General features: G+C 40.6%; 1 protein-coding gene across 3 annotated transcripts in view; it reads right to left on the reverse strand.

Annotated features, from left to right (window-relative positions):
• TOM1L1 (target of myb1 like 1 membrane trafficking protein) overlaps nt 1-25706 on the reverse strand; it is a 50361-nt gene that overhangs the window by 22694 nt on the left and 1961 nt on the right. Inside the window, exons 1-7 of one of the 3 annotated variants that reach the window (XM_033089642.1) lie at nt 24686-24907; nt 24486-24570; nt 22179-22257; nt 15991-16140; nt 15271-15396; nt 13646-13750; nt 12533-12649 (exon numbers count right to left, since the gene is read on the reverse strand). In XM_033089642.1, coding sequence (XP_032945533.1) covers nt 12533-12649; nt 13646-13750; nt 15271-15396; nt 15991-16140; nt 22179-22257; nt 24486-24523 — 615 coding nt within the window. In that variant the 5' untranslated portion in view covers nt 24524-24570; nt 24686-24907. Of the gene's footprint in view, nt 1-12532; nt 12650-13645; nt 13751-15270; nt 15397-15990; nt 16141-22178; nt 22258-24485; nt 24571-24685; nt 24908-25706 lie in introns of those variants that run through there. The other 2 variants (XM_033089641.1, XM_033089643.1) reach the window with 2 other exon arrangements.

Below are 25706 nucleotides of genomic sequence, written 5' to 3' on the forward strand. Positions count from 1 at the left end.
CTCGCTCACTGGCAGCCTTGCTAGAGCAATGTCAAGATCAAAGAAATACAATGGCTGTTAGATGCCTGTGACAAAAATGTAGAAATTAATTTGAAATGAATTTGCAACCAACAACAATAGCCCCAGATCACATGATGGTCCTCCCTTTGCCCTCTCGAGAGACAGATGGAATGGAAACATGAAAGGAACACTGCATCTCTCAACAGGTTTGCAAAGCAGCATTTGAGAAACCTCTTCAAAAGCCAGCCCACTCTGATCTCTGCAATTGATGTCTGCCTCAGAGGAGGGCCCAGCCACCTGGAAACAACATAGATCAAGCACCGTGGACCAAACGGCTGGGTCAGAAGTTCCCCACTGCAGGCACTTGCTGGGCTGTTGACGAGGGAAGCCAGGGGGAGTGAGCAAAAACCGTAACAGCTGCTGGTACATATGTCCATCACTGAGCCCCTGGAATCGCCTCCCATTACACCGTATCAAAGCAAAGGCAGGCTTCTAAGTTACAGTGAATTTAACAATCAATTCAAACATCTCTGGAGCAAAACAAAAAGGAGCTCATTAAGAGCTTCCTCTTCCGGCACCCAGATGGCTGCTACTCCTCCACAGAGAGCTCAGGAATTAAGGAAGGAGATCCCTCTGCAACTTTCAACTCCAACTGCAATGGTCCCACTTTCACCAACAATAAAAAGTGCCGGACTATCTCCCTTGAAAAAGTGAAAACAGGAAGAAATGTGTTTATTTACTTGAAAGCTTTCTCTAGAAATAATGTCTGTGTGGCAATACTCCTATTATCAGCCCAAAACATATTTCCTCTCCACCCAGGCTGCAAGAGACCCAGAGAACATCTCCATCTGCTCAAAATAAAAACTACCCTCCCACCCTAAAACTGACCATTTCTCAGCATAACTTGCTCATATGGCTGAGTGAATGACAAATTGTCAAGATAATCCTCAAGATGATCATTAACTCATTAGAACCCTTCTGACTTTGTCCCACCTAAATAGTGTCAACATTTGGTTACTGGAAGCTTTTGTTTTCAGTAACTCCTTAGGCCTTCTTTGGTCCTAAATTATTAATTCTTCAACAAAGAGCATCAATCTATTCAACACACATTTCATGAACTCATTCAGTGTACAAAGCCTATACTCTAAATATGCATTGTTGTATGGATTTAGAAGTATGGGACTTGGTTACCGACTTGTAGCTGCTTCCACTCTAGCTAGAGAGCTCCTACATACCCACGTGAAAGACAGTAGGTCAGCCATCTATACTAGAAAGTTGAGCCTGTGTTCAACATGAGAAATAAATTGGTATAATGGACAGAACGTAGGCTCAGGAGAACACAGTTCTCACTCCAGCTCCATCCCCTGCCACCGTGTGGGCAAATCCACCCCTTTCTGAATATGCAGCCTTATCTGTAAAGGAAGAGAGAGGGTTTCCATGACAAAGAAAGTGTCTTCCACTCTAAATAAATACCTTACAAGTTTCGCAATAGTAAAGACAGTATGAATGGTCAGGAGAGGATGACTTCTATTTTATGCTCAGGTTTTTTCCTTAGCTGGTTACAAATTATTCTCACAGGGTCAACTCTTAGATTAACATAACTTTAAACTTCTCTAATAAACGAGAGTAAGGCTTTCTCTGGTCATACCTTCAAAATCGGAGCTCTCTTCAATCTGCAGGAGACTAAAACATTCTCTTCTTTCACTGTCCTACTGGGTGGTTAGGCGAACACAAGACAAGACTAAAACGGGAGGTACCAGAGAAAGTCAGCTATTCAAGGTTAAAGTGGTCCAAAGCCAAGTCAGTGCACAAGGCCAAGAAAGCAAAGGCAAGAACATAGGCAGCAACATTTCATGCCTGTGAACAAAGCAGACACCCTGAACTCATCCAGCAGTCATTAGACTGGATGCAGCCGCAGAATCTCTGTACACCACTCTGGCAAACTAAGAGAAATCCAGTCCTCCGACCCCCACCCTGTAAGAAAGTTTATAGTCCACAAGCACATACAGGTAGGGAAAGCTGTTTACTATGCAAAATAGTTTTACTGCCTAAGAGTCTAAGGAACAGCAGGAGCTCAGTTAATTAGCAGAGCTTCAAGGTCTAAATGTTGGGCATGGATTGGAGAAGACCGGGGATTCCAAGTAAGTACAACTGGAGCTCAGAGGGAAGGGAATAGTCGATAAACAGGTTCCAAATAAATAGAACAGCTGCTAGAAGGTGCACCAACGCAAAAAACAGGAAGCAATTCCAAGTTGAGAGGCTAGTTTTAATGTCAACAAATCGCATCATAAGACACTGATCACTGTGGCTGTACAAAAAGAATCCAGGAATCACTGAGTGGAGATTTTTCCTTTGTGTTCAACACCTTTTGTTGTCCTCCACATTCATTGTCTACGCTCTCCAGCCTGCTCTGTGCCCTGGGGGCTGCCCTGTAGAGAACACATCAGCAGGTCCCCTGCCCTCTCGCTTTTGATTCGGTTCAGCCAACGAGACACACTGGCAGGAAATGGGAGAAAGTGAGGTCTGGATATCTATTCCTTTCATTCTTTCCACCAAAGGCACCACTATTCTCAAGGCTGCCTTCTCCACATGATTCTTTCCTTTGGGTTCTGGCAAAAGTTCCCTCTTGCCTATTTATAGCTAGGGCTATTAGTTAACAGCCCAGGGTAGTGAACTAGCTCCTGTGATATCTCAATAAATAAACAGTATCTGGATTAAACTCTTCAAATTACTTAAATTGAGTATGCCCTCTCTTTAACTGATAAACCCTATAAGACATGAAAACACAGAGTAGTTAAAACAGTATGATATAATACCAACATGGGAATAGACAAACATCAAATCATGAGAACAGCCTCTGGAAAGACATCCTTGTATTAGAATATAGAATATATTCGTATTAGTGGAGACAGTATGAATTGTTAGCAAATGTTATGTGGGCAACCAGCCATCTAATCGAAAAAAAAAATAAATGAAAGTAAAGTCTCTATCTAATTCATACCAAGGATAAAGATTAAAGATATTTTTATTGAGTGACTACATTAGTGCAGGCACTGCTCTGGGAGCCAGCACCTGAACAGTAAATAAGACAAGTCTTGTGGAGCTTCCATTCCAGCAGACAAAGGCAGCTGAACAAACACGCAAGAAAAGTGTCAGAGTTCTAGGTAGAGCATGAACTGGGGAGGGGACAGGAAAATGACTGACTTTAGGTTGGGGAGTCAGAAGACCTCTCGGAGGAGGTGACACACTAAGATTGTAAATGACGAGAAAAAGCTGGCTATTAGAAGACAGGGAGAGGCTTGAGAGTCAAGGATGAAACAGCTCTCCAGCAAGAATGAACTCAGTGGGTCCAAGGAACAACAGGGTGGCGGGTACAGATGGACCGAGGAAAAGAGCATGTGATATGGAAGGAGAGGTAGGCAGGAAGAGGTCAGCCAGGGCTCTGTGACCAGAGTTAAGGAGGTTGGGTTTTATTCCAAGTGTAATGGGAAGCCACTGGAGGGTTTCAAGCAAGGACCTGGTTAACCTTGTAAATAGCTATATGGAGATGCTCAATATCATTAGTCATCAGGGAAATGCAAACCAGAACTACAAGGAGATACCACTTCACGTCCACCAGATAGCTATAAAAACAAAACGGGGAAAAACAAGTGCTGGCAAGGAAGTAGAGAAATTGGAACCCTTGTGCATGGCTCGTAGGAATGTAAAAAGGAGCTGATCCTGTGGAATACAGTTTGACAGTTCCTCAAAAAGTTAAAGACTTACTATGACCCAGCAACACTACACCTAGGTATATACTCAAAAGAAATGAACACAGGTATTGAAACAAAATCTTGTACATGAATGTTCCCAGTATTATTAACAATAGCCAAAAAGTAGAAACCTAAATGTCCATCAACTAATGAATGGATATATAAAATGTAGTATGTCCATACAACGGAATATTATTGGGCTATACAAGGAATGGAATTCTGATACATGCTACAACATGGGGGGACCTTGAAAGCGTTCCAGTAAATGAAAGGAGCCAAACACAAAGGCCACATACTGTATGATTCCATTTATGTGAAATGTCCAGAATAGGTAAACCCACAGAAATGGAAAGCGGAAACATGGTTGCCTGGGACTGGGCAAAGATAGGAAGGAGGAGAGATTGCTTAGTGGGTATGGGGGTTTCCTTTTGGGGTGATGACAAGGTTCCAGAACTAAATACAGGAAAACAGTTACACCGTGAATACACAAAATGCCACCAAAGTGTACACTTTAAGTTCTGTATTTTAAAGTGGTTAATTTATGTGGTATGAATTTTACCTGAATTAAAAAAATAAAAAAGCTTATATACTTTTCGGTTTCCAGCACAGCACTATACTTGATTCCTGAAAAACTTCCTGATAACAAAATACCTAAAAAATGTTGGATACAATATAAAAGTATTTTAACAGGCATGCCTAAACTTTCAAGAAAGTATGAGAAATCCTCAAAGGCTGGAAAACCAAATAGGATCCAAAGGGATGAGAGGCAATCAAGACATGAGGGCTCAAAAGGCACCTATTTGTCAATCTCTAATAACCTTGAAAGGCAGGAGTCTAAGCCTGGTGCCTGAACAGATTATCTATATCTGTATCTATGTATCTCCACAGCTATATAGACCCTATAGATCGATCTCTCTATCTATAGATCTACAGATCTATATATATCTACCTCTATATATCTCTACATCTAGAGATCTATATAGATGTAGAGATATATAGAGACATAGAGAGAGAGATAGACAGAGAAATAGAGATATAAAGAGATCGATAGAGATAGAGATAATCTGCCCCCAGGTTCCTGACAGAACTCCTAGATCCCTGGGTAATGGGAGCACATTTTGTTCTAATGAGGCAACTCGGTGGGTTCCTGGATAGCTTTAGGATGGGGGTTGGTCACCAGCAAGACCAAACCCTGATTAGAAGCTTGAAACTTTCAGCCGATTCTCCATCCTCTGGGAAGGGGAGAGAAGCCGGAAATTAGAGTTAATAATAATTGATCATCCATACAATGAAACCTCTGCAAGGGAGGAAGACACTTTCCTCTACCTTCCTAAGGGTCTCTCAGTTGGTCTAATAATTACATCTAAAATATATGGTGACGGAAGGAGAACTGACTCTGGGTGGTGAACACACAATGGGATTTATAGATGATGTGATACAGAATTGTACACCTGAAATCTATATAATTTTACTAACAATTGTCACCCCAATAAATTAAAAAAAAAATCTGCATGAAACTGATTAAAGACAGAAAACCTAATTTAATTACATACGTACACACAGGAATGCCCCCTACATGAGAGAGTCGGGCAGAAAGTTAAAATGAGGTACTTTTTGGCAGCATCCTGAGCTAAGGATGAAGTAAGAGAAGGTGCCTTAGGGCTTCAAAGGGGAAGAAGATCATTGCAGGATGATAAAAAAAACAGATGTTCAGTAATTAGATGTTTGCCCTGCCCTATAGATAGGTCAGAAGTTATTTCTGGTAATAACTCTGATTATGGGCAAGGCCCCTAATTTAAATTCTTTGAGGGAGAGGTAAAAGTTTCTCATGAACCTGCGGGGTCTTGATTTGCCTCTGGCTCAAAATAATTCACACACCACAATGACACATTTGGAGGAGGCCATTTCTGAACCCCTATGCTTCCATAAAAATGCATAAACTACAGGGCTCAGAGAGCTTCTGGGTTGGTGAACACATCCATGTGCTAGGAGGGTGGTATACCCCAACTCCACGGGGACAGAAGCTTCTGTCCTGAGAACCCTTCTGGACCTCTTCATCTGCCTATTCATTTGCATCCTTTGCAATACCCTTTACAATAAACCAGTAAATATAAGTGTTTCCCTGAGTTCTGTGACTCATTCTAGCCAATTATCAAACCCCAGGAGAAGGTCATGGGAGCCCCTGGTTTTCAGCTGGTTGGTCAGAAGTATGGGAAACCTGGACTCGCGATGGGCGTCTGAAGTGGGGCAGTCTTGTGGGACTGAGTCCTTAATCTGTTGATCTGATGGTAACTCCAGGTCGAGGGTGTCAGGATTGAGTTGTATTGTAGGACACCCCACTGGCCCAGGAGAATTGGTGAGTGTGAGAAAAATACCCACACCTTTGGCGCCAGAAGTGTTGGTTTGCGTAGTAGAATAAGTAGTTCATTAGAACCGAAACAAAATAAACCCCTCAGCCTCAAAAAAGGAAAACGGTGTCTCTGCCTCAGCTTTCAGGAAGAAAAGGAAAATAAGTATTTTTCTTGAGAATTCTAACAGCCTTACTGCATCATCCTCTCTAGGAATGAGACTCCCGGTCTTCCATGTTTTAAAAACCCTAGTGAGCGCTGGTCCTTTTTCTTCTGACTGTGGAAGTTCCAGATTCTCTTGAAAACTACCGGTTGACTGGAGTACAATCCCGTCTCTCTGGCCTTAATAGTGTAAACGAAAAATGGGCTATGGAATAAACCTGACACGCTCAGGGCGGGGGGGTAGGGCACATGGCAGGCCTGCCAAGTTCAGTGACCAAAAGGAATCACAGGACAGTCTGATCATAAATCCGAACTGGGCAGGCCACGACAGACAGTCACATCCCAGACCTTTAACTTCCTTAGCAAAGGTCAATCTTGACCTTAAGTGAGCCCTGTCCATAGTTCTTATGCATCTAGGGTAACATACTTGTGAAATATCAGAGTAATTTTATTTTCTAGACCCCTCAAAGGCAAAACTGCAGGGACCAGAGCACAAAACCACCAGAGCAAGAGACCACAGAACCCCTCACTGCTATCTTATTCCCCCCATACCATCTCTATATACTGTAAATATTAATTAACTATCTTGTAACCACCAATGTAAAAAAAAATATGTGCTTCTCCATTTTGCTTTTCATCGCGTTCTAGCGATTTCCCCCCCTTTGCTTTCTCCTGCCTCCCTAATTTACCACCAGTGCATTTTGTGCCCTCCTTACATTTTCTCCTTTGATTCTAAATGCATAAAAGGAACTCTCCTTCTCCAGAGCATTTTCTCAATCTGTTGAGGTTTGCTTCCAGGCATGCCCTCAAAATCTGGGTTCAAATAAACTCTTACAAAACTTTTCTGTAGACTGGACATTCTTTGGTGGGCAACAGTGACACTACAAGTGTCCTGCTCCTGAAGTGAGCTGCTGGGGCAGCAGAGGATGGATACAGCTGTTTTCTTCTCCATGGCCCATCCAGTCTTATTCCGATTTTGAGGTTTGCATAGGCTTCCTCTGGGAAAGTCACTTTGGAACGGTCATTTTGGCCTGGGTGAGGTTGCTGGTGCCTCGACTGGTCTGATCCCACCTACGTTATCACACACTGGATATTCTCAGTTTGGTCTGCTGATGCTGTCTAGGCCCTCCTGTAAGGTGGGGGAGTCCCTTCTTATTTGCTTATTTCTTCTGTCATTTCAACAGGATTTGGGGAATAAAGAGATCAGATTATTTTAGTGAGCTAAGAAAATACTGTGGTTATTAGCTGGTTAGGGAGAGAAAAACAGATTTCTGTTTCACAACTCACAAAGTTGCCTCCGGATACTTTTATCACTTCTTTACAGATGCACTCCTTCCCTGAGAATATGCCCTTGGAACACCCAATGCCAGGTGCCCTCACTGCCTCCCACTCTGATGTTCCCCCCCCCTTCTAATGACCCCCCCTAGGTTTATGCCAAAGCCTCCCAAAGCCCCTTTGGTTATATGGGGGAAACCAGGCACAGAGCGAGTGTTCTCTGGGGATTCTAACTCCATTGATCTGAATAGTTCAGATGGAGGTGAGAAAACTCCTGAAAATGTACTATAGAATTACTTTGTTTCTCCATAGTCTACCTTTGCTGATTTCATTTTTAATATCCTTGTATCAGATAGGCTCCTTGTCCTCAATCACCATAGATTTTATCAATTATTTTAGACCGACCACAGAGACATATGACATAGTGATATAATAAGAAAGGTAGGTTGGGCCTTCAACCCCAGTGCCTAGCACAGAAATTCTAAAACGCTTGGAACTTCCTCAGTAGGGGTGAGAGGAGCATCTATTGTTATTCATAATAAGCTCTTTTCAACCGTACAGAGTCTATGCTAATGAGGTAACTCTTGGAAGAGGGAGTCTTGTTGCCAAAGAGACCAACCCTGTGATTAGCGAGTTGGAACTTTCAGTCCCATCCTTGACTTCCAGGGAGGGGGGAGGAGCTGGGGACTGCATTCGTCACCAATGGCCAATGATCAAATCAAAGGAACCTCCATAATGGCATCTTCACAAAAACCCTAAAGAAAGCGGTTCTGACAGCTTCTGGGTTTGTGAACACAGCTGGTGCTGGGAGGATGGTGGACCCCAATTCTATGAGGACAGAAGCTCCTGACCCTTCCAGACCTCACTCTATGTTATCTCTTCATCTGGCCGTTCATTTGCAGCCTGTATAATAAAGCAGTAATAGTAGGTAAAGCCCTTTTCTGGATTCTATGAGTCATTCTAGCCAATTCTTGAGCCTGAGGGGGGGGGTTGTGGAAACCCCTGAGGTGCAGCCAAATCAGACAGAGGTGTGAGTAACCTTGGGGACCCACTGCTTGTGATTGGTGTCTGAGGTAAGGGGTAACCTTGTGGGACTGAGCCCTTAACCTGGGAGCGGGGAAGAGGGTCTGTGCTAACTCTGGATTGTTAGTGTCAGAACTGTTTAATGTGAGAGGAAGAAAACCTCAACGCAGAAGTGTTGTGAGAAATAGTTTTCTTTTAGGAGGTTATCTAGATTACAAGAAAAAAATTCAAACATGTGTCAAAAGAATTTAAGACTAGCACTCCCCACATCGGGTGTCTATGTTTTTTAACGAAAAGCACAGAAAGAAAAATAAAATTACACATTCCTTAAACAAGCTGATCTTACGCCAGAACCCGTTCAGCTTGAACTGGCCATGAGTAGTATTCTAATGTTGATTTATAACCCAAGTCTCTTTGCTATTCAAGGCATCACACAGCCCTAAGCTCTGGCGTCCAAACAGCAACCAACAAATTAGCATTAAACTTGAAAAATCCAACCAAATAACTGCACCCAAAGACTGACACACAAAGGCATTGCAGTGTACTCCAGGGCTGCAGAAAATACAAAACGGGATTCACGTATTTAAGTGGAATACGGCCGTTTTTGAAAAATATCTGCCCCATACCCTTTTACTTTGACATTTATATTTTACCATCCTTGTTACTATCACGAGTCACAAAGTTTATATCTGCAAAAGCCTTCAATTGTGGATTTTTAAAACAGGATACCACATAGCAACTCCTATAATTTTAACCTCTGATATATACGGCATGTGTTAATATTATTTTTGTTCACAGAGTATCACCTGAACTCTTCGTTTTCTACATACAGAAACTAAATCCAATGACAATAAATGACTTGCCCAAAGCTAAGAACCCCAAGAATCCAATAGCTACTCAGCAAATGGGGATTCTTTGGTCAAATAAGTTTGTAAATGTTGGATTAAACACAAACTCTTAGAGCCTGTACTATACTAATGGCTCTGTATTATACTAAGACCCTCCGAGAGGAGAAATACAGTAGGCAATTTGTTTCGTAAACGTATTTGACCACAGATGTCATGTGCCCCAGATAATATTGCAGAAGGCGAATAGGAAATGCTATCTTAAACTGTTTCCTAGAGATGTTTTTTGCTTCCCCAGAATTAATCATCTCAGTGTCACCAGAGAATTCTTCCTAAAATTGTATCTGGTTATGGAGTCCTTCAGCTTATATCCCTTTACTGGCTCCCTAGTGCCATCTGGGTTAAGCCCACTCTGGCACAGCACGTCAGGTCCTCAATAATCTGTACAAAACAGATCTTACTCCTCTGCACCTGGTACTTTCCGCTTCCAAGCTATGGTTTTCAATCCTCTTCTCATACCTGTGCACCTGAGAGATACCACAAACACAAATCCTTTAGTAGCGAGGTTTGGGGGGGGAGGGGTGGCGAGGGATTCCTTAAGAGGTATGTCTGATTCCCAAGTGGTCTCTGGAAGTAGGCTTACAGAGATGTAGCTTGAGAAATGATCTCTCTCTTTTTAAAAACCCTTTAAAAATGTAAAAACTATTCTGAGTTCAAAGACAGCATAGAAACAGCCCAAGGGCTATATGTGCACCCCCTCCCCCCCCAGCCAGTTTGCTGACTCCAGGGCATTCAAAACTGTCCACAGTGCCTCAGAACAGGGAAAGAAAATGAAGGATGCTCCACGCTGAGACTGTGGAAGCCAGAACAAGATGGACAAGGGACAGCCAACAGACAGTTAGTTTGAGGTATGGTAGTGAAACAACCTCAAGACAATCCCTGGTCACACCTCTCTTCTCATTTGAGACCTCATAGCTTTTGAGACAGGAGTACCTGTTCCCCGGTATGAACACTGCTCGGGATGGAGACACAGGGTATTATTTCCAATTGCTGGTAGCACCCAGGAAAAATAGAGCGCAAACAACTCAGAAGACCAGCAACCAAAATATCCCACTCAGCATCAGCCCATGCCAACCCTGCATACTCTGAAAAAAAAAAAAAATAGCGAGCACAAGCTGCAGTAACTGTTGTCTTCCCCTCGGAATGGATGACCACAGTCATAGCGAATGCAGACCAGCTGCTAGGGAATCTCACGCAAAAATGAGCTCACAATCAGCAACCCGGGCAGATACTTGAGGAATGCAAATGAAAGAGGTAATGAAGAAAAAAGAATTTGCTGAATCTCCTTTGGAAGGAGAATCCATAGAGAAAATGGAAACGCAACTTTAAGAATAATTACTATCCTTAGAAAGATAAAAGGGGAAAGTACATCCATGGGAAAAAAGAACCATTATAAAAATCCAAATAGATCATTAAAATAAAAAAAAACTGTTGAAATAAAATACTCATTAGAAGGGCTAAATAGATGACCTGATGTGCAAGTTTCAGAGAAACAGTATATGAAATGAAGACACTTTCCTACAAAAGTGTCTCCATAGCACAAAAGAATGAAGAGATGGAAAGTATAAAAAATGTTAAAAGATAAGAAAAATATAACTGGAAGTTTCATCATCTAATAAAAGCTCCATGAGAAAATAGAAAGACAGTAGAAAAGAAATATTTCAAATAAGAGCTGACAAATTCCCCTGAATTGAAATACATATAAGTTGACAGGCAAATAGGCCTATCAAGTACTTGCCTACATACGAAGGGAAAGTACACATATGCACATATATGTACAAGTATCCCCAATCACAGTATAGTGAAATTTCACAAATGTTGTGGTAAAGAGAAATCTCAAACGCAACTAGGAAAAAACAAAGGCAGATTATAAAACAAATGTGCAAGAATCAGTAATATAATTCTCATCAGCATCAATACATGCAAGAGAACAATGGGTGTAAGAGAACAATGGAGCAGTATCTTCAGAGGACTTAAGAAAAGAAATTGGGGACCTAAAATTCTGTTATCTAGCCAAAGTACTCGCAATTAACATGGCAGCAAAGAAACATTTTTGGACATGCAAATACTCAAAGTTTACCACTAGTAATATTTCAAGGAGATAGCAGTAATGCACAAGAAGCAATGTTGAGCCAGGAAATCTTTGCAACTTGTTTCCCAAATAAGCACTGATCATGAAAAATGTTATTTACTAACAATCTGAGAAGTTAAAGGAAAGATAACACCAACATGGGAAATGGAGTGGGAATCTGAGAAAAGTAAGAACAGAATAAGGTTCTTAACTTATTTGGGAAGGAAGGTTTAGAAACTGATTTTTTCCTAACTGCTTCCAAAATTCGTCTGTTAAAATGTGTGTTAAAATCTAAAATTATAGTTAGAACAAACCACCGGAGAGAAAAAGTAAAATGCACGGATGTACAGACATAGTAAAGGTCTGGTAGGGCTATCGCTCCAATAATAATAAACTGCTCATGGTTTTCTTCACCTGCTGATACAAGTCCCAATGCACTGTCCACTTTTTTTTTCCAGCCTGAGTACAACCCTCACCTAAACCTTTCCAAAAACCCTCACCTTTCTCCCTGATCCCACTAAACACATTTCTATCATAGCATCTACAGCACTTTATCAAACTGTTGTTCACAAAACAATCTCGCTGACTAGACGTAAGTTCCTTGAGGCCTAGGAGAACCTCCTCGTTTCTATATCCTTTACCACATTGTAATTACTCAATGTTTGTTGAATGGAGGGCTATTCATTCAATAGGCAACCATTCAAACAATGAGGCAACTTTTACACATTTCAGAGGCAACTTTTACACATTTCAAACAATTAGAGACTAATAAGAGATTGTATATGACCCAGGCTATAAATGATTAAATGACGGTAAACTATCTGTTGCGTGAGGGCAAGGAGAGTACATCCTTGCATCTTTTTGTTAAGTTTAGAAATCAATAGATGATGCAAGAGGATGGACTAGACAATGTAAAGGTGGCTTCCACTTCCAAGGCTCTAAGTTTAGACAATAATATTTAGAGACACTTTGCTTGTCTCTGAAATCATACTTCACCTCCAGAAGCTCTATGTCATCAGGGTTTTCAGATCCAGGAATATTCTCCATCAATATGGTAGACATCACTTTCACATTCATCTTCACCATATCCAACTCACTGTGCAATTTTCCAATCTGTAGGAAGCAACACAGTCAGTCACCAGTCAGTACGTGTGACACATAAAGAATGGCTACCTTGTTTTCTTCTCTCAGGGGCCATTTGCTGGAACACAAAACGTTTTTGTAGAATTTCATATTTTCAAAATTTATATTTAAATTCGTATCAGTGTACGTCTATGTTTTACAAATGTATAATCTGTCACCTAACGGGACTTAAGATCTCTCATATGCTTTAGGAACATTAAAAAGTAAAGGGGAAAAAGAAATCAGATTAGAACCAATATGGAGAATGGCCAAGGTGACCGCACAAGGAACCAGGATAAATTGGAAAATGTCAGCCTCGGTTTCTTGGCAACCACTGGGGAAAAAAGAAAATAAAAAATGAAGGTATTACAGTTTCCCTGGTATTAGAGAAGGAACAATCAAGACAGAAACACTTTTGTTTTCTTTCCTGGGATTAAATTCTGAGAAAGTAATCACATGGATTTTTATAGAACGCTGAACAAAAAATACTACAAACTCCTCAGTGATAGTTCCCTGAGAGCAGAACAGAAATGAGCTTCATATAATAATGGCTCATCTGGACCTCTGATAAACAGAGATAGACAAACTAGTCCATGTAATTCATTTGACACAATTAAGACAAGCAATAAGGCTAGCTACCATTTACTGAGGTTTCTGAAATGGTATATGGACAGTCCTTTCAGGAGCAACAGGGATCAGCTGGTTGACACAAGATCCATCCCACAGCCCAACCTCCACAAAGACACAAAAGCACAACTGTTAAGAGCCTGGGCATCGGGACCAGCCAGAATCCACAGGATTAAGTCCACTTAGAACTGAACCATGAAAGTCACATAGCTCCAGCCCTCTCCTCTGCAAAACGAGGGTTGTTCATTGTTCACAGGTGCCCACCTCATAATGTTAAGAAGAATAAACAAACTGTTTATAAACTAACTGCTTAGAAGTTAGAAAAAGTCATCAATAAAACACAGTTGTTGCTGTTATTACCTGTTCTGGCTCCAATGTAAGAGTCATGTGCTTGGGAACAATGACAGAAGGAAGAGCTGGTGCAGTAGGAACAGATGTTGGTGGATTCGATGAGACCTGTGCAGTCTATTAATGAGATGTGTAAGGATTATTATCTGAATTAACGTAACCACCCCACACCCAGTTTTTCTATTCCAATGACTCAATCACTTTCTCTCAACCAAAGGCCAGGTTATAGGGTATTAGCCCAGAGTATACAAAATCATTTCGTGTGCAACCTGCCCAGCATTTTGAGAAGAGGACTAAGCAAATGGTGTGCCCAAAATAGAGTCAGTATTCAATAAAAGGTGGCCATTATGATTATTAACTGAATTGATATTTAATAAAATGCTTAGTTTTTATCAGGGGTCTGCAAGATAAACTGCCAGAGTACTGCTGTCCTCTTTTGGGGTTGTTAAAAACAAACAGTAAATCAATTCGTGTTCAGTCTTTTTAAGCCACAGCTGTCAATGATTACTCTCCACCGTCTCCTTTTCCACCAGTGAACACCTCCCTGACTCAATGCCTCATTTACAACCTTGGGAGGAGGGCCCAAGCACAGGGCTCGAGACCAGTGCTTCTTGACTTTACGGTGGAGAGAAATCTTGTAAAAATAAGACTCCGATTTAATCTAAGGTTAAATATACCTAATGTGCTCCCAGATTATACCCTAAATCATACTTTGAGTAGCAAGTTTCGAGGCCACTGCTATACTACACTGCGCATGGAAGAAAGAACAAAAGGGGCATGGTAAGCAGGTTCAAGGGCAGAATAAAAGGATGGGGCAGAAGGCTAATGGCCAGGAACAGCCTGCACAAGTAAAAGAATTAGCCCTCAGGACAAAGCCTCCATGAAGATCAGTCTTCTGGTATACACCGGAAGACTTCCTTATTTCACCACGGCAGGACTCAGCAATCTACAGAAGGAAACAGTAGTTCTACTGTTTTCTTATCTTTATAGAAACTTAGGAGGTGAATTACAATCAGCCATTCAAAGTGTTACAGTTCAAAACGTTGAAAGTTATTTTCAAAGATGAGAATACATGGGAACATCTAGAAACTGTCCCATGGGCACAGTTTAATAATAAACAAGGATAAGACTACCTAAGGTAAAGACCCTTTGTCTAGGCAACAATCCTTGCTTTTGAAAGCGGCCCTCTCCTTAGCCACATGATTTCTATTTGGAGCCATCGTGTTCTTAGACTTCAGTTGATTGGGGCAGAAATAGGAAACTGACCCCAGTCGGTTCAGGGAGACCCCTCTCCAGGTTTTAATCTGAAAAAGCTAAAGGTATCACATGAAAAATTGGGAGCGGTTATCCACTATGTGGAAAAAGCTAGTCTGCAATAAGAGAGAGGAATGAAGCTGAGGATCACACAGAAATAGACAAGGAATAAGGCTTGAGTGCTGGCTTTGCTGTTGTCCGAGGGATCTAGCTAACACCAACCTTTTTGTGGCTCGGTTATTCTATCAGATACTACAATATCCTTCTAATAACTAATTCATCTCTTGGGTAAGCAATATAGCGCTAGGGTTGTCCCTTTTGATGAGAATAGACCCACGTAATATACTATCTTACTCTACATGAGTAAAAGAAGGACCTCTTACCTCTTGTTCTGCTGTTTCAGCCTCTGCATCTGAGGGAGGAAACTGAACACCTTTTTTAAGCAGGTCAAGGTACACTTCTCTCACTTCACTTACATCCACGCCTCCTGGAAAACCCTGTGACCAAGTCTGAAAGCAGCAGCAAAAACAAAACACAGTTCTCACACTGGGGATAGAAAATGAGAGCTTGACAATTATGTGGCTCACACAGAAAGCAAGCTACTTTTGAATGCCAAGGACAAAATGTACATTTTCAGAGACTGGAAAAATAATATAAAATATTTTTAATCATCACACTCCCACGCCTCAATATTTTAATGAAACCCCGGAACAGATACTACTGTTTATGCCTGTCCTAAATCCAGAACTAATAGACATATTCTTAAATAGCATCAGTAGCTCTTTTGCCAGATAACTTTGAAAATACTCAGTTACGGACTCCAGAACATAGCTCTCATATCTGCAAAATGAATGTACACATCACTCATTTTCCTACCTGACGTGAATAAAACAGAAACTAATAGTGGGGTAGGAAAATGACTACAAATTCTTCAGAAAAAGAGCACCAACCAATGCCAAACAATTATTATTACACAAAAGTAGAAGGGTAAAATGCTATCTGGCTCAATCAAAGGTTTGTAAGGGATCACTAAACCAACGGGTATGTAATTAAACCTCGAATTTCAGAAGTTTACCGTCCCATAAGGCGTACAACAGACTCACCTTAATGAAATTCAAGATTCTGTTCTGGATGTCTAATGGCAAGTTGTATCTGGGATTCAGCAGCTTAACTAGACACTCTTTAACGAATTCCTTCTTCACAATCAGAGACTGGAAACTTGGACCACAGTTCTGCATGCACATGTCAATAAGCTAAATTAGAGAGAAAAGTTAAACATTAAATTTCTTTGGCAAAGTCACCTCTGAAATATAAGACACAAACTGCTAAGGAATGATTTCCACCAGCATTCTAATTAACAAGCAGAACTGAGTATCTACTAAAACAAAGCAAAATGTTAGGTTCTGGGAAATGTGAGGAAGTATAATGTCACTGCTTAGAGGACAGACGCCCCGGGGAGTCAGGACACAATTCTATGAGCATTAATACTAACATAGGTAATAAGTGGGACGTGTAAACAAAACCCATGGGCTACAGACAGGGTCACATTGGTTCCAATTTTTCCAGGGAAGTCCTGGTCGAGTCCTGTCGTCCTGGCTTTATTAATGATTCTCCCTTTCACTGTCAAACATGTCCTGGCCTGGATGATAATCACCCTAAGTTACAGACCTTTATAGACAGATGTGATAATGTAGGGCCTGGTGGTCTTAGACTTTGGAAAAGGCTGGTTCTAAACTGGGCTCTGAAAAATAGTTAAGGAAAGTACAAAAGAGTGCAGAGCTATATTCCAGACAGGTCAGTGATATTAAAAATATATATACAGGTGACAAGGCATAAGGATTGTGGGGAGGAAACTAAGCACTTCGGTCTGTAGAGTCTTCTTTATGAGGTAAAAGTGGGGACCCTGAGGAGGTAGGATAAATCAACTCTGGAGGGGAATCATGCAGACGGTGGGGATATTTGTGTGGCCGTGAAAGAATAGGGGCATTGCACTAAGAACCACTTAAGTGTCCTGATCAGTCTGCCATCATCACACCTCCCTCTATCCTAAACTGGAGAGAAAGGTTAATGGTGGAAAGTAAGGTTCAGGAAAGGTTTTCAAGTAGCGCTCTACAAAGGGAATGGGAGGGTGAAAGAACCTGGAATGACGGAGAAATCCAGTTAGGGACCCACTAGTAAGGCCTGATGCAGAGAGGCCTAAACTAGGGTATGTGGGTGCCAGGAAGGGACTGACGTGAGAATTATGAAGGAAGAACTTTCAACAACTGGCTGTTGGTCAAAAAAAAAAGATGACTGAACGTTAACTGGCTGTCATTCTGCATGAGACTGACGGCAGCTGGGAAGGCAATTGAGAAGTGGATAGGGTGGGGTGGTATGACTGGTCTAGGGTAAAAAGGATGGGTTGAAATTTAGATATTTTGAGTTTAAAAGTACCAGGAACTGAAAGTTTGTGTCTCTCCCTAATTCTCATGTTGAAGCCCCTAATCCCTAATGTGATGGTCTAAGGAGGTGGGGACTTTGAGACGTAATTACATAATGAGGGCAGAGCCCTCATGAATGAGATTAGTGCCCATATAAAAAGGGGCTAAAGACATGATCGCTCACTCGGCCACACTGAGGATAAAACGAGATGACCACTTACAAGCCAGAATGTGGGCCCTCCACAGACACTGGGTCTGCCAGCACCTTGACTTCGGGCTTCATAGCCTCCAGAACTGTGCAAAATAATGATCTGTTGTGGAAGCCCCCAGTCTATGGTGTTTTTGTTATAACAGCCCACGACGACTAAGACAAAATGGATGGTGGGACATTCAAGTAGAGATGCTTAGCTTAGAGCTGTACACACACAGCTCCAGTTGAGGAAAGTGTTAGGCCAGAAGAGAGTTATCAAGGCACCTATGACGAGCAGAGAGGAGAAATGGCTGCAATAAGGGGGTTCACCTGTTAGACCGGGAGAAAACTCAGTGAGGGCAATCCAGGAGCAACCAACAGAAACTGAAGCATAAAATAAAGAGAACAAAGTGTTGGTCAAGTCAAAAAAGGGCAGAGTCTCCAGGAGGAGGGTTTGTCAAACAGTTAAGAACAGGGTCGGAGAAACACTCATCTAGGTTTGTTGATTAGTGGGGTCATTAGTGGCCTTGGGGGCAGGGGCGGGGAACATTTTCAATAAAGAAACATGAGCTGAAGTCAGGCTAAGAATTAGTTGGTACTGAAGAACTGCATGCTGAAAGTGGATTTCTAAAAGTAATCTAAAAACCAAATTAAATCGCTCGTTTCCTTGCTACTATCCCTTGGGTTAGAGAAGTCACAGAAACCATAACGTGACCAGGATAAGCATAATCATCCCTACAGAAAAGAAGCCCTGGAAACTGCCTTTACATCACGCTCTGTATTCTGTCTCTGGAATGGCAATGCAAACAAGAACGTATAAGGGCTGTAGTTTTAAGGGCAAGGTGGCTAAGAAGGCAATCAGAAAATCCAGAGGCGGCTGGGTCAAACAGGGACAACATTTAAGGCAAAGGAAAATAAAAGCAAAACCCAAAACATACTAAGATGAATCTATGTTAATGACTTAGAGAAAGATAAGTTGAAAAGGTAAATAACAAATGACTTCGTGCTTACGCATTATTATGAGTTTTGATTAAGTGAAATGCTGAGAGGAATGCCTCTAGTTCAATGGGAATTGAGAGAAATACTTCATCCAAGTGGTTATGGAATCTAAGGTAATGTAGCCTCCAAGCCTCACTTTCCTTAATTATAAAATGAATGGTGAATTTCTTGCTCAGTATATCACCAACCAATTGTCACCTTTGGAGCACCAAGATTTTATAACAGGTAACATCCCCAGGAGGTCACCTGTACAAAATCAGAGTCAACGTGAAACACTGAGAATGTTAACATCTGGAGATCACAAATCCTGCCCTTCGTGTTTTCCTTTTGGGATCTAGAATTTCAGGACCAATTACTTCTACATCACCTCTTCCATTATGTCACCAGTACCTCACCCCCAGACTACTCAATTAAGCAATCAAATCTACTGTGGCAAGTTGGAAAAATTAAGTATGTTGCTTTTACACATTTTGAAATTGGGCGTTGTTACAATTTACCTGTTGAGACTGTGTTTAAATTACCTATTCTTTGGAAATAGGACAACCAAGAAACCATAATCCCAGGCAGGAGAGAGAACCTAGGAGTCAAGAGAACAAGAGAAACTAAGACGTGTACCCGACTTGGGGCTTCACCGGTCTTTTGAGCTTGGATCAGGCAAATCACTTATCCTTCAGTCTCCTCACCTGCAAAACAAGCACAACACCTCCCCCCCAAGAGACTTCTCGTAAGGCTTAAATGAAATATAATGTACATGAAGAGCTTGGTAACTATTTTAATCATCTGCTTCCATGGGCAATTCCATATCAGGAGAGAATGAGTTGATTAGCTGACGTAAGTATTCTTTTCAGAAAGCTGGAAGAAAAAGAGCTATTTGGTACTTTTACTTCTCATAGTAAATTTCTAAACCAAACACAGTAAACCAGACTTTGGGGCCATCCAGAGCTGAAGACACCACCAAGGTCCGGCCACCCTGGGGGCTGAGCTCACTCTACAACAAGCTCCTGAAGAAATAAATGCATTTTACACTAATTCTGAAGCCCCCCTAGCTCATCGCCTAGAGAATGTTCCATGAAGGCCTATTAATTAATTGATTCCCAGGAACCTGTTCAACCACTTTCCATTGGTCAATAACCGTATCTTTCTCAGACTTATCACAATTGACTCTTTCAAGAAAAGGTAGCCTCTGGCAAAGAATTATCAAATCTGGTAACAAAATGCTTTTAAAATAACAGAACCACTGGCTTCTTGACAAAACTACTCCACTAACTGATGGCAGAAATCACAGTCTAGTCAGATCCCATCAAAGACTTAATCAAGGCTAAGAAGTCCGTGGAGAACGCAAATGACGGATGATACAAGGAACATGTATAACTGACTTTGACAGGCTCTCATCACTTCAGAGTAACAAACTGGAAATGTCACATTTGGGGATTCATTTTTAAAGAGTTTATTGGTAAACATATAATTATCTTGGACAGACCCTAGAGAATGCTTTTTGCAACTCATTCCCTCATAATCAAGTCTGGCTTAACTTAACATTAAAGTCAATTCTGAGGCTTTACACCTACCTGGGCAATGCAATGAGTAGTCTGAGGTGAGGTCATTGGGCCACTAAGTACACAACTTGGGGAAATCTGCATGAAGCTATCAAGAGTCAAAGTAGGTACCTCCGTGAAATCTGACCCTAACAATGAAGGGCTATTCTGATCCCCCGACCTGCAACGCACACCCTTATTTTAGCACAGGTTTTAGAGTCACTTGTTCTCATGTACTGGTGTGGAAATCCCAAGGTAGAGGATGTACAGTTACTTGAGGTGGAACAGGTAAGGAGAACAGGCAGCTGGCTGATAGTAAGGCTTGAGAGATCAGACTACCCGAAGAGAAGAAAAGGTGGGGACGCAAGGAGAAATGGTGGGCCTCAAAAAACAACACTGTAGAATAACGCAGCTTCCTCAGAGAAGGGTCCTGGTGCATGCTCACAAGGAAAGAACCACGTTGGAGAAGACATGGCTAGGGATAAGCATCAACCACAGAAATGTCAAGTAGGCTGGGTACAAGAGAAAGAGACAGACTCACTCTAGAGAACAAACAACTTTAAGAAGGTGAGATAGTACCATGTGCTGACATAGAGAAAGCGGCATAAATTCATCCTCTGCCTTTATCTTCCTTACTCAATTCTCCTAACCCTTGACAGCCTTAAGATATCCCAGATCCATTTCATCCCACAGCTGCATTTCTACCTCAATTCTATAGCACCTTCCATTAGCTCTTGTGTCTTCCTGGATACTAGGAGAGGTAGGAGGATGGGGGACCCCCCCACTAAAGCATTAATTCCGTCAACACATGGGTCCTGCACCATGCATGAAGGAAATGAAGACACAAATGAAACACAGCAAGGGGCTTGATTCCTTCTGAGAAGCAAGGTGGTATGGGGCAAGGGCATGGGATTTATAAGCTTGGACTTGGTTGATATCTTGCCTAGACCACTTAAATCTTGGAGGGGAAAAAAAAATCACAGTCTCACTAGTCTCAGTTTCTTCACATATGAAGGGAGTTAAGGGTACAACTACTTCACAGGGTAGAGAGGATCCATCAGGTGTCAAGCAAAGGATTATTTCCATCATCCACCCATTTTTCTGATAGCCCAACTGAAGTGTCTTACTCCTCTCTCCAGAGTTCCCTCTATTTTGTGACCTCCATGGATGGCTGCTATGCGTAAAGGATAGGGGAGAGGTAAAAAAAAAGGTGAAGGAGGAAAACGCCTATAAACTATACTCAGATCCCCACTTGAAGGACTTCTTCAGTGATGGCATCCTTAAGCCTGTTCCATTCATTTCTTCTCCTTCAGTTACTCTCCAGGTAAGCAAGATGTGAGAAATTTTCTTCCAGGGCAAACTAGGACACAGAAGCTGTGATCCCCTCTGCCCCATGGCCCTCTGGATAAACACTCCCAAAGCCCAAAAGAGCAGTGTGATGCTGGCTGATTAGTGCCATAACCATGCGTGGCCTGGGGCTGGTGGAGATCCAAAGGCATGCAGAAGAAATTAGAAATTAGAAAGCCACACAGCTCACTCTCAGGCAGCAGGCAGGCCTTGCAAAACACATCAAAGTACAAAGGGCAACTCACCAAAGTAAATGAAGAGGTCATATGGCCGAGGATGGAGGAAAAGGTAACAGGTGAAGTAAGTGTCCATAACCAATTTGCAGACAATATGGCGCACAGCATTGCTTAAACCAACAAAGAATTTTCTTCAAAATATACTACGCAGCAGAACCTGGTTGAAACTTAATGAGCTGCGAGCACCTCAGCATTCTACAAAGGTATTCCAGTGTACCACAAAGCGAAAAGGGAGGCATTTTTCAAGACTTCAACTCTCCCGGTGTGGAACATTAACACACACTTCTTGATCAGCTCAGTATTTACATGTTTAACCACCAGTTCCTATATCCTGACCAGGAAAAACGCATTTTCCAAGAACACTCTTTCCACAAAATTAAATGCTATTACCATCAACTAAACTCTCTTAATTCTGCAATTCTCAATAAAGAGTTTTAATTCATATTGTAAATGACTTTTTGCTAACCTGTTATCTCAGAATATTTATGTTTCTTACCTAGAATCAAAAACGTTACAATAGCTTGAGAGATCCTAAAGCCTTAACTATAACGTGAAGGTACTTACTGACAAGGTAAGTTCGATTTCTTTATGGTTGTAGTTTTTGGAAATCCTTTTCTTCAAAGCTTTTACTGCATCTTTTGGCCTACAGCAGTAAATACAGTGACGTGACCAATTTAGGCATAGCTGAAAACAAGCAGTCTCTGAAAAGCAATATGCATTGTAGAAAAAGGAATGGCTAAGAAGACCCAGACTTTGGTTCTGCTGTGTGACCCTGGGTGACACTTACCTTTTCACACCTGTTTCCTCATACATCTAGGTAGACAACAGTACCTACCTCCTTGTTAGAATCAAATATTTACTACAGCACTGTTTACGATAAAAACAGGAGACTTAAATATCCAATAATATGGGATTGAAAAGATAAATTGTGGTAATCCCTATTAAGAAAGATTCTGTGGCTTTTCAAAATGTCTTATTAAATGGAATAATAATGGCATGCAAAAACGGTTCATTACATGTTAATAGCCAAAGAAGTGGGCTATGAATCAATACTCCAAAATGTTAACTATCTTTTTTGTTGGGTGGTGAAGGCATTTGTGGATTTTTATCTTCTTACATTTATCTGTATTTTATAAATTTCCTCTACATCACTCATGTAAATGTGTTTTGAAAAAAATGTTTATTTAAAATTAAATTTTAACCAGTTACACACACACACAAATTTATATATGAGTATTACTTAGAAAGCACTACATTTTGTGAAATACACCCATATCCCTCTATTAATGCACACGACCAGTTTACAGGAAATGTAATTTCCAAAAGAATGGAGGTTACCCATTTTGATTAAGACTATTTGTATTTCCTGAGCACCCTATAGGCATGGGGATGTAGAAGGAACTACTACTAACTAGGTCGGCTTCTGATATGCTACAATTTTGTATTACAAAAGGCAGAACTGTGTATGTAGTATTAAGTAGAGGGTCAAATTTACTTTGACATGGTCAAAACGTACAAACTTCCAGTGGTAAGATAAACAAGTAACGGGGATGTAATCTACAACATGACGACTACAGTTAACACTGCTGTGTGGTATATTTGAAAGTTGCTAAGAGAGTACAGTAAAAATTCTCATCACAAGGAAAACAAATTTTTGTAACTATGAGGTGAGGGATGTTAACTAAAGTTATTGTGGTAATCATTTTGCTATATATATATATATATATACATGTCAAGTCATTATGCTGTACATTTTAAACTTATACAATGCCATTTGTCAATTATATCTCAATAAAACTGAGAAAAGATACCAGTCCTTTTTACATATTACCTTCAAATTGCTATGTTTGCATAGGTGTATTTTTATACGATAATAATGACATAACATTACATATACTTACATGGTTTGTAAAGTACATTACACAGAGATATCTATATTTCTAAAAAAAATCCTATATAAAATCTAGAATTGAACTCCTGGAAAAGTTTAAAAGAATAAAGATATTGTTTTAGAAGGAAGAAAAAATTTTCTTTGTGATTCCCCTTTTGTATTATCAGTGAAGAAATTAGTATTATCAGTGAAGAAATGGTTCACAAAGGAACCAAATATGATAAACAATATTACATAAAGCATAAACACTTTAAAATACTAACCATAAGCACTTTCCACTGATAGTAATGAAGTGTAATGTTTTCTTCATCAACATAACTATACTAAATCTCTTTTTCTATCAGTTATCACTTTAATAAGCACAGTAAAATGCAGAATTGTATCTCTTATAACAATCTGTAATTTAGACTAAATTCACAATAGTTGGCCTTCTAAACAATTTTTTTTAAAAAAACAATTCTTTAAAGTTTACAAGTATAACAAAAGATTGTATGTCATTTAAAAACACAGTATGAACATGGGCAAGCTGGCATTAAGGAAAAAAAATTGTCTTGTGACAGAGAGGAAAAAAAAATTGCTAGATTATTTCTTGGTTACAATAATGACAACTGCCCAGGAGTCCACTAGCTTCTTGATAATATTTTTCAGTTACAGAAACATAAAATATCAGCAATCAGAGCAGGGGGAATTCCTAAAGAAGAAAATAATCTCTCTTAAAAAAAAAATCTCTTAAAGAACAAGGAATTTGAGCCTCAGAGATAAAATTCCAAACTATTAAGGATAAAGAGAAAAATTATAATGGATTCCCAGACATTCCACATGCTGAAACAAGCAGCTCTTTTAATACGTCAACCTGACATGTATTCAAAAGGCAGCAGGTACCTAAGGGGTGATGAAAGCACTCGTTCAGCAAGAAAACTAAAGAGTTTGCAAGATGCTTCTTATCAGAGGCAAATGCAAGAACCACACACTGTACTCACCCATCATTGGCAGTGTTAATTACGTCACAAATGTGCATGAACTGGCCCCAATCTTCAGTCTGAACTCCAGCAAATGTAGCCTTTTCTGCAAAGAAAAATTGCTGGTGTTGACTCTGAGCTGCAACCGAATAAAAAATGTCTGGTCTTCCTGAAATAATCTGCCTGGAGTTTGCTAGCAAGTACCATTAAGTTTATATTACCAAAGGGCAAGAGATTTTTTTTCTCTGAGCAATCCTCAGTAATTCAGGAATCAATCAGAACCCAAGTTCACAGTTCTGTTGTAGCGACAGTAATGAGTGACCTATTAATAAAAACTGCAGGCACAACACCTGGCTGCAAGGCTAGGACATGGGGGACAGGTTGACTAAAGCTCCATCTGCCTGCCTGCTTTTCAGAGACAGACGGATACATATTGACTAGCCACCCAGAAGGTGAAGTGCACAGTGCTAAGTATTTTATCTTATGTAATTTCATTTAACCTGCTGTTGGAGATAATGGAACAGAAGTTCAGACATGATAAGGAAAGTATGCAAGGCTACATAACCAGTACAAGGTCCAACTAGCATTCAAATCTAAGTTGTTTCATGCCAGTTTTAGAATTTATTTATTTTTATTTATTTATTTTTTTATTAGTTTCAGGTGCACAAAACAAAGTTAGACGTTTATCATTTATACCCCTCAAAGTGTTAAACCCCCTCCCCCATCCACTATCCCTCTGACATTGCACACAGCCATTATATTTCCACTGTCTCTATTCCTAATGCTGTACTCTGCTTTTTGTAAATATACATATATATATATATATAAACTTGTAGTTGACATTCATTATTGTTCAGCTTCAGCTTCAGGTGTACAGTGCAGTAATTAGGCATCCACATCTTCCCTGAGGTGGTCTCCCTAACGAGACAAGTGTCCATCGGATACCCTACAACATCTTTACAACATTATTGATTACATTTTAAAATCATTTATTCTCCTGGGGGAGGCAGGTGCTGAGAAAAAAAGAGATCAGAACTCCTGAAACCGTGTCCTTTAGCAGTTGAGCAAGGTCACCCTCAGCACCTGTACAAACCAAAGCTGGCTGCACCAGGCAGCTCCTGTACCTACAACGCCATCATTTAACAATCAGGTATTTTTCCTTCTCCAGACATCCTCCTTGAGAATACAAAATGCTATCTGGGAAGGGTAGCAGAACACTCAACCTGAATGAGCTTAACATTT

Source organism: Rhinolophus ferrumequinum, chromosome 21 (genome assembly GCF_004115265.2).
Source record: "Rhinolophus ferrumequinum isolate MPI-CBG mRhiFer1 chromosome 21, mRhiFer1_v1.p, whole genome shotgun sequence".
Taxonomy (NCBI): domain Eukaryota; kingdom Metazoa; phylum Chordata; class Mammalia; order Chiroptera; family Rhinolophidae; genus Rhinolophus; species Rhinolophus ferrumequinum.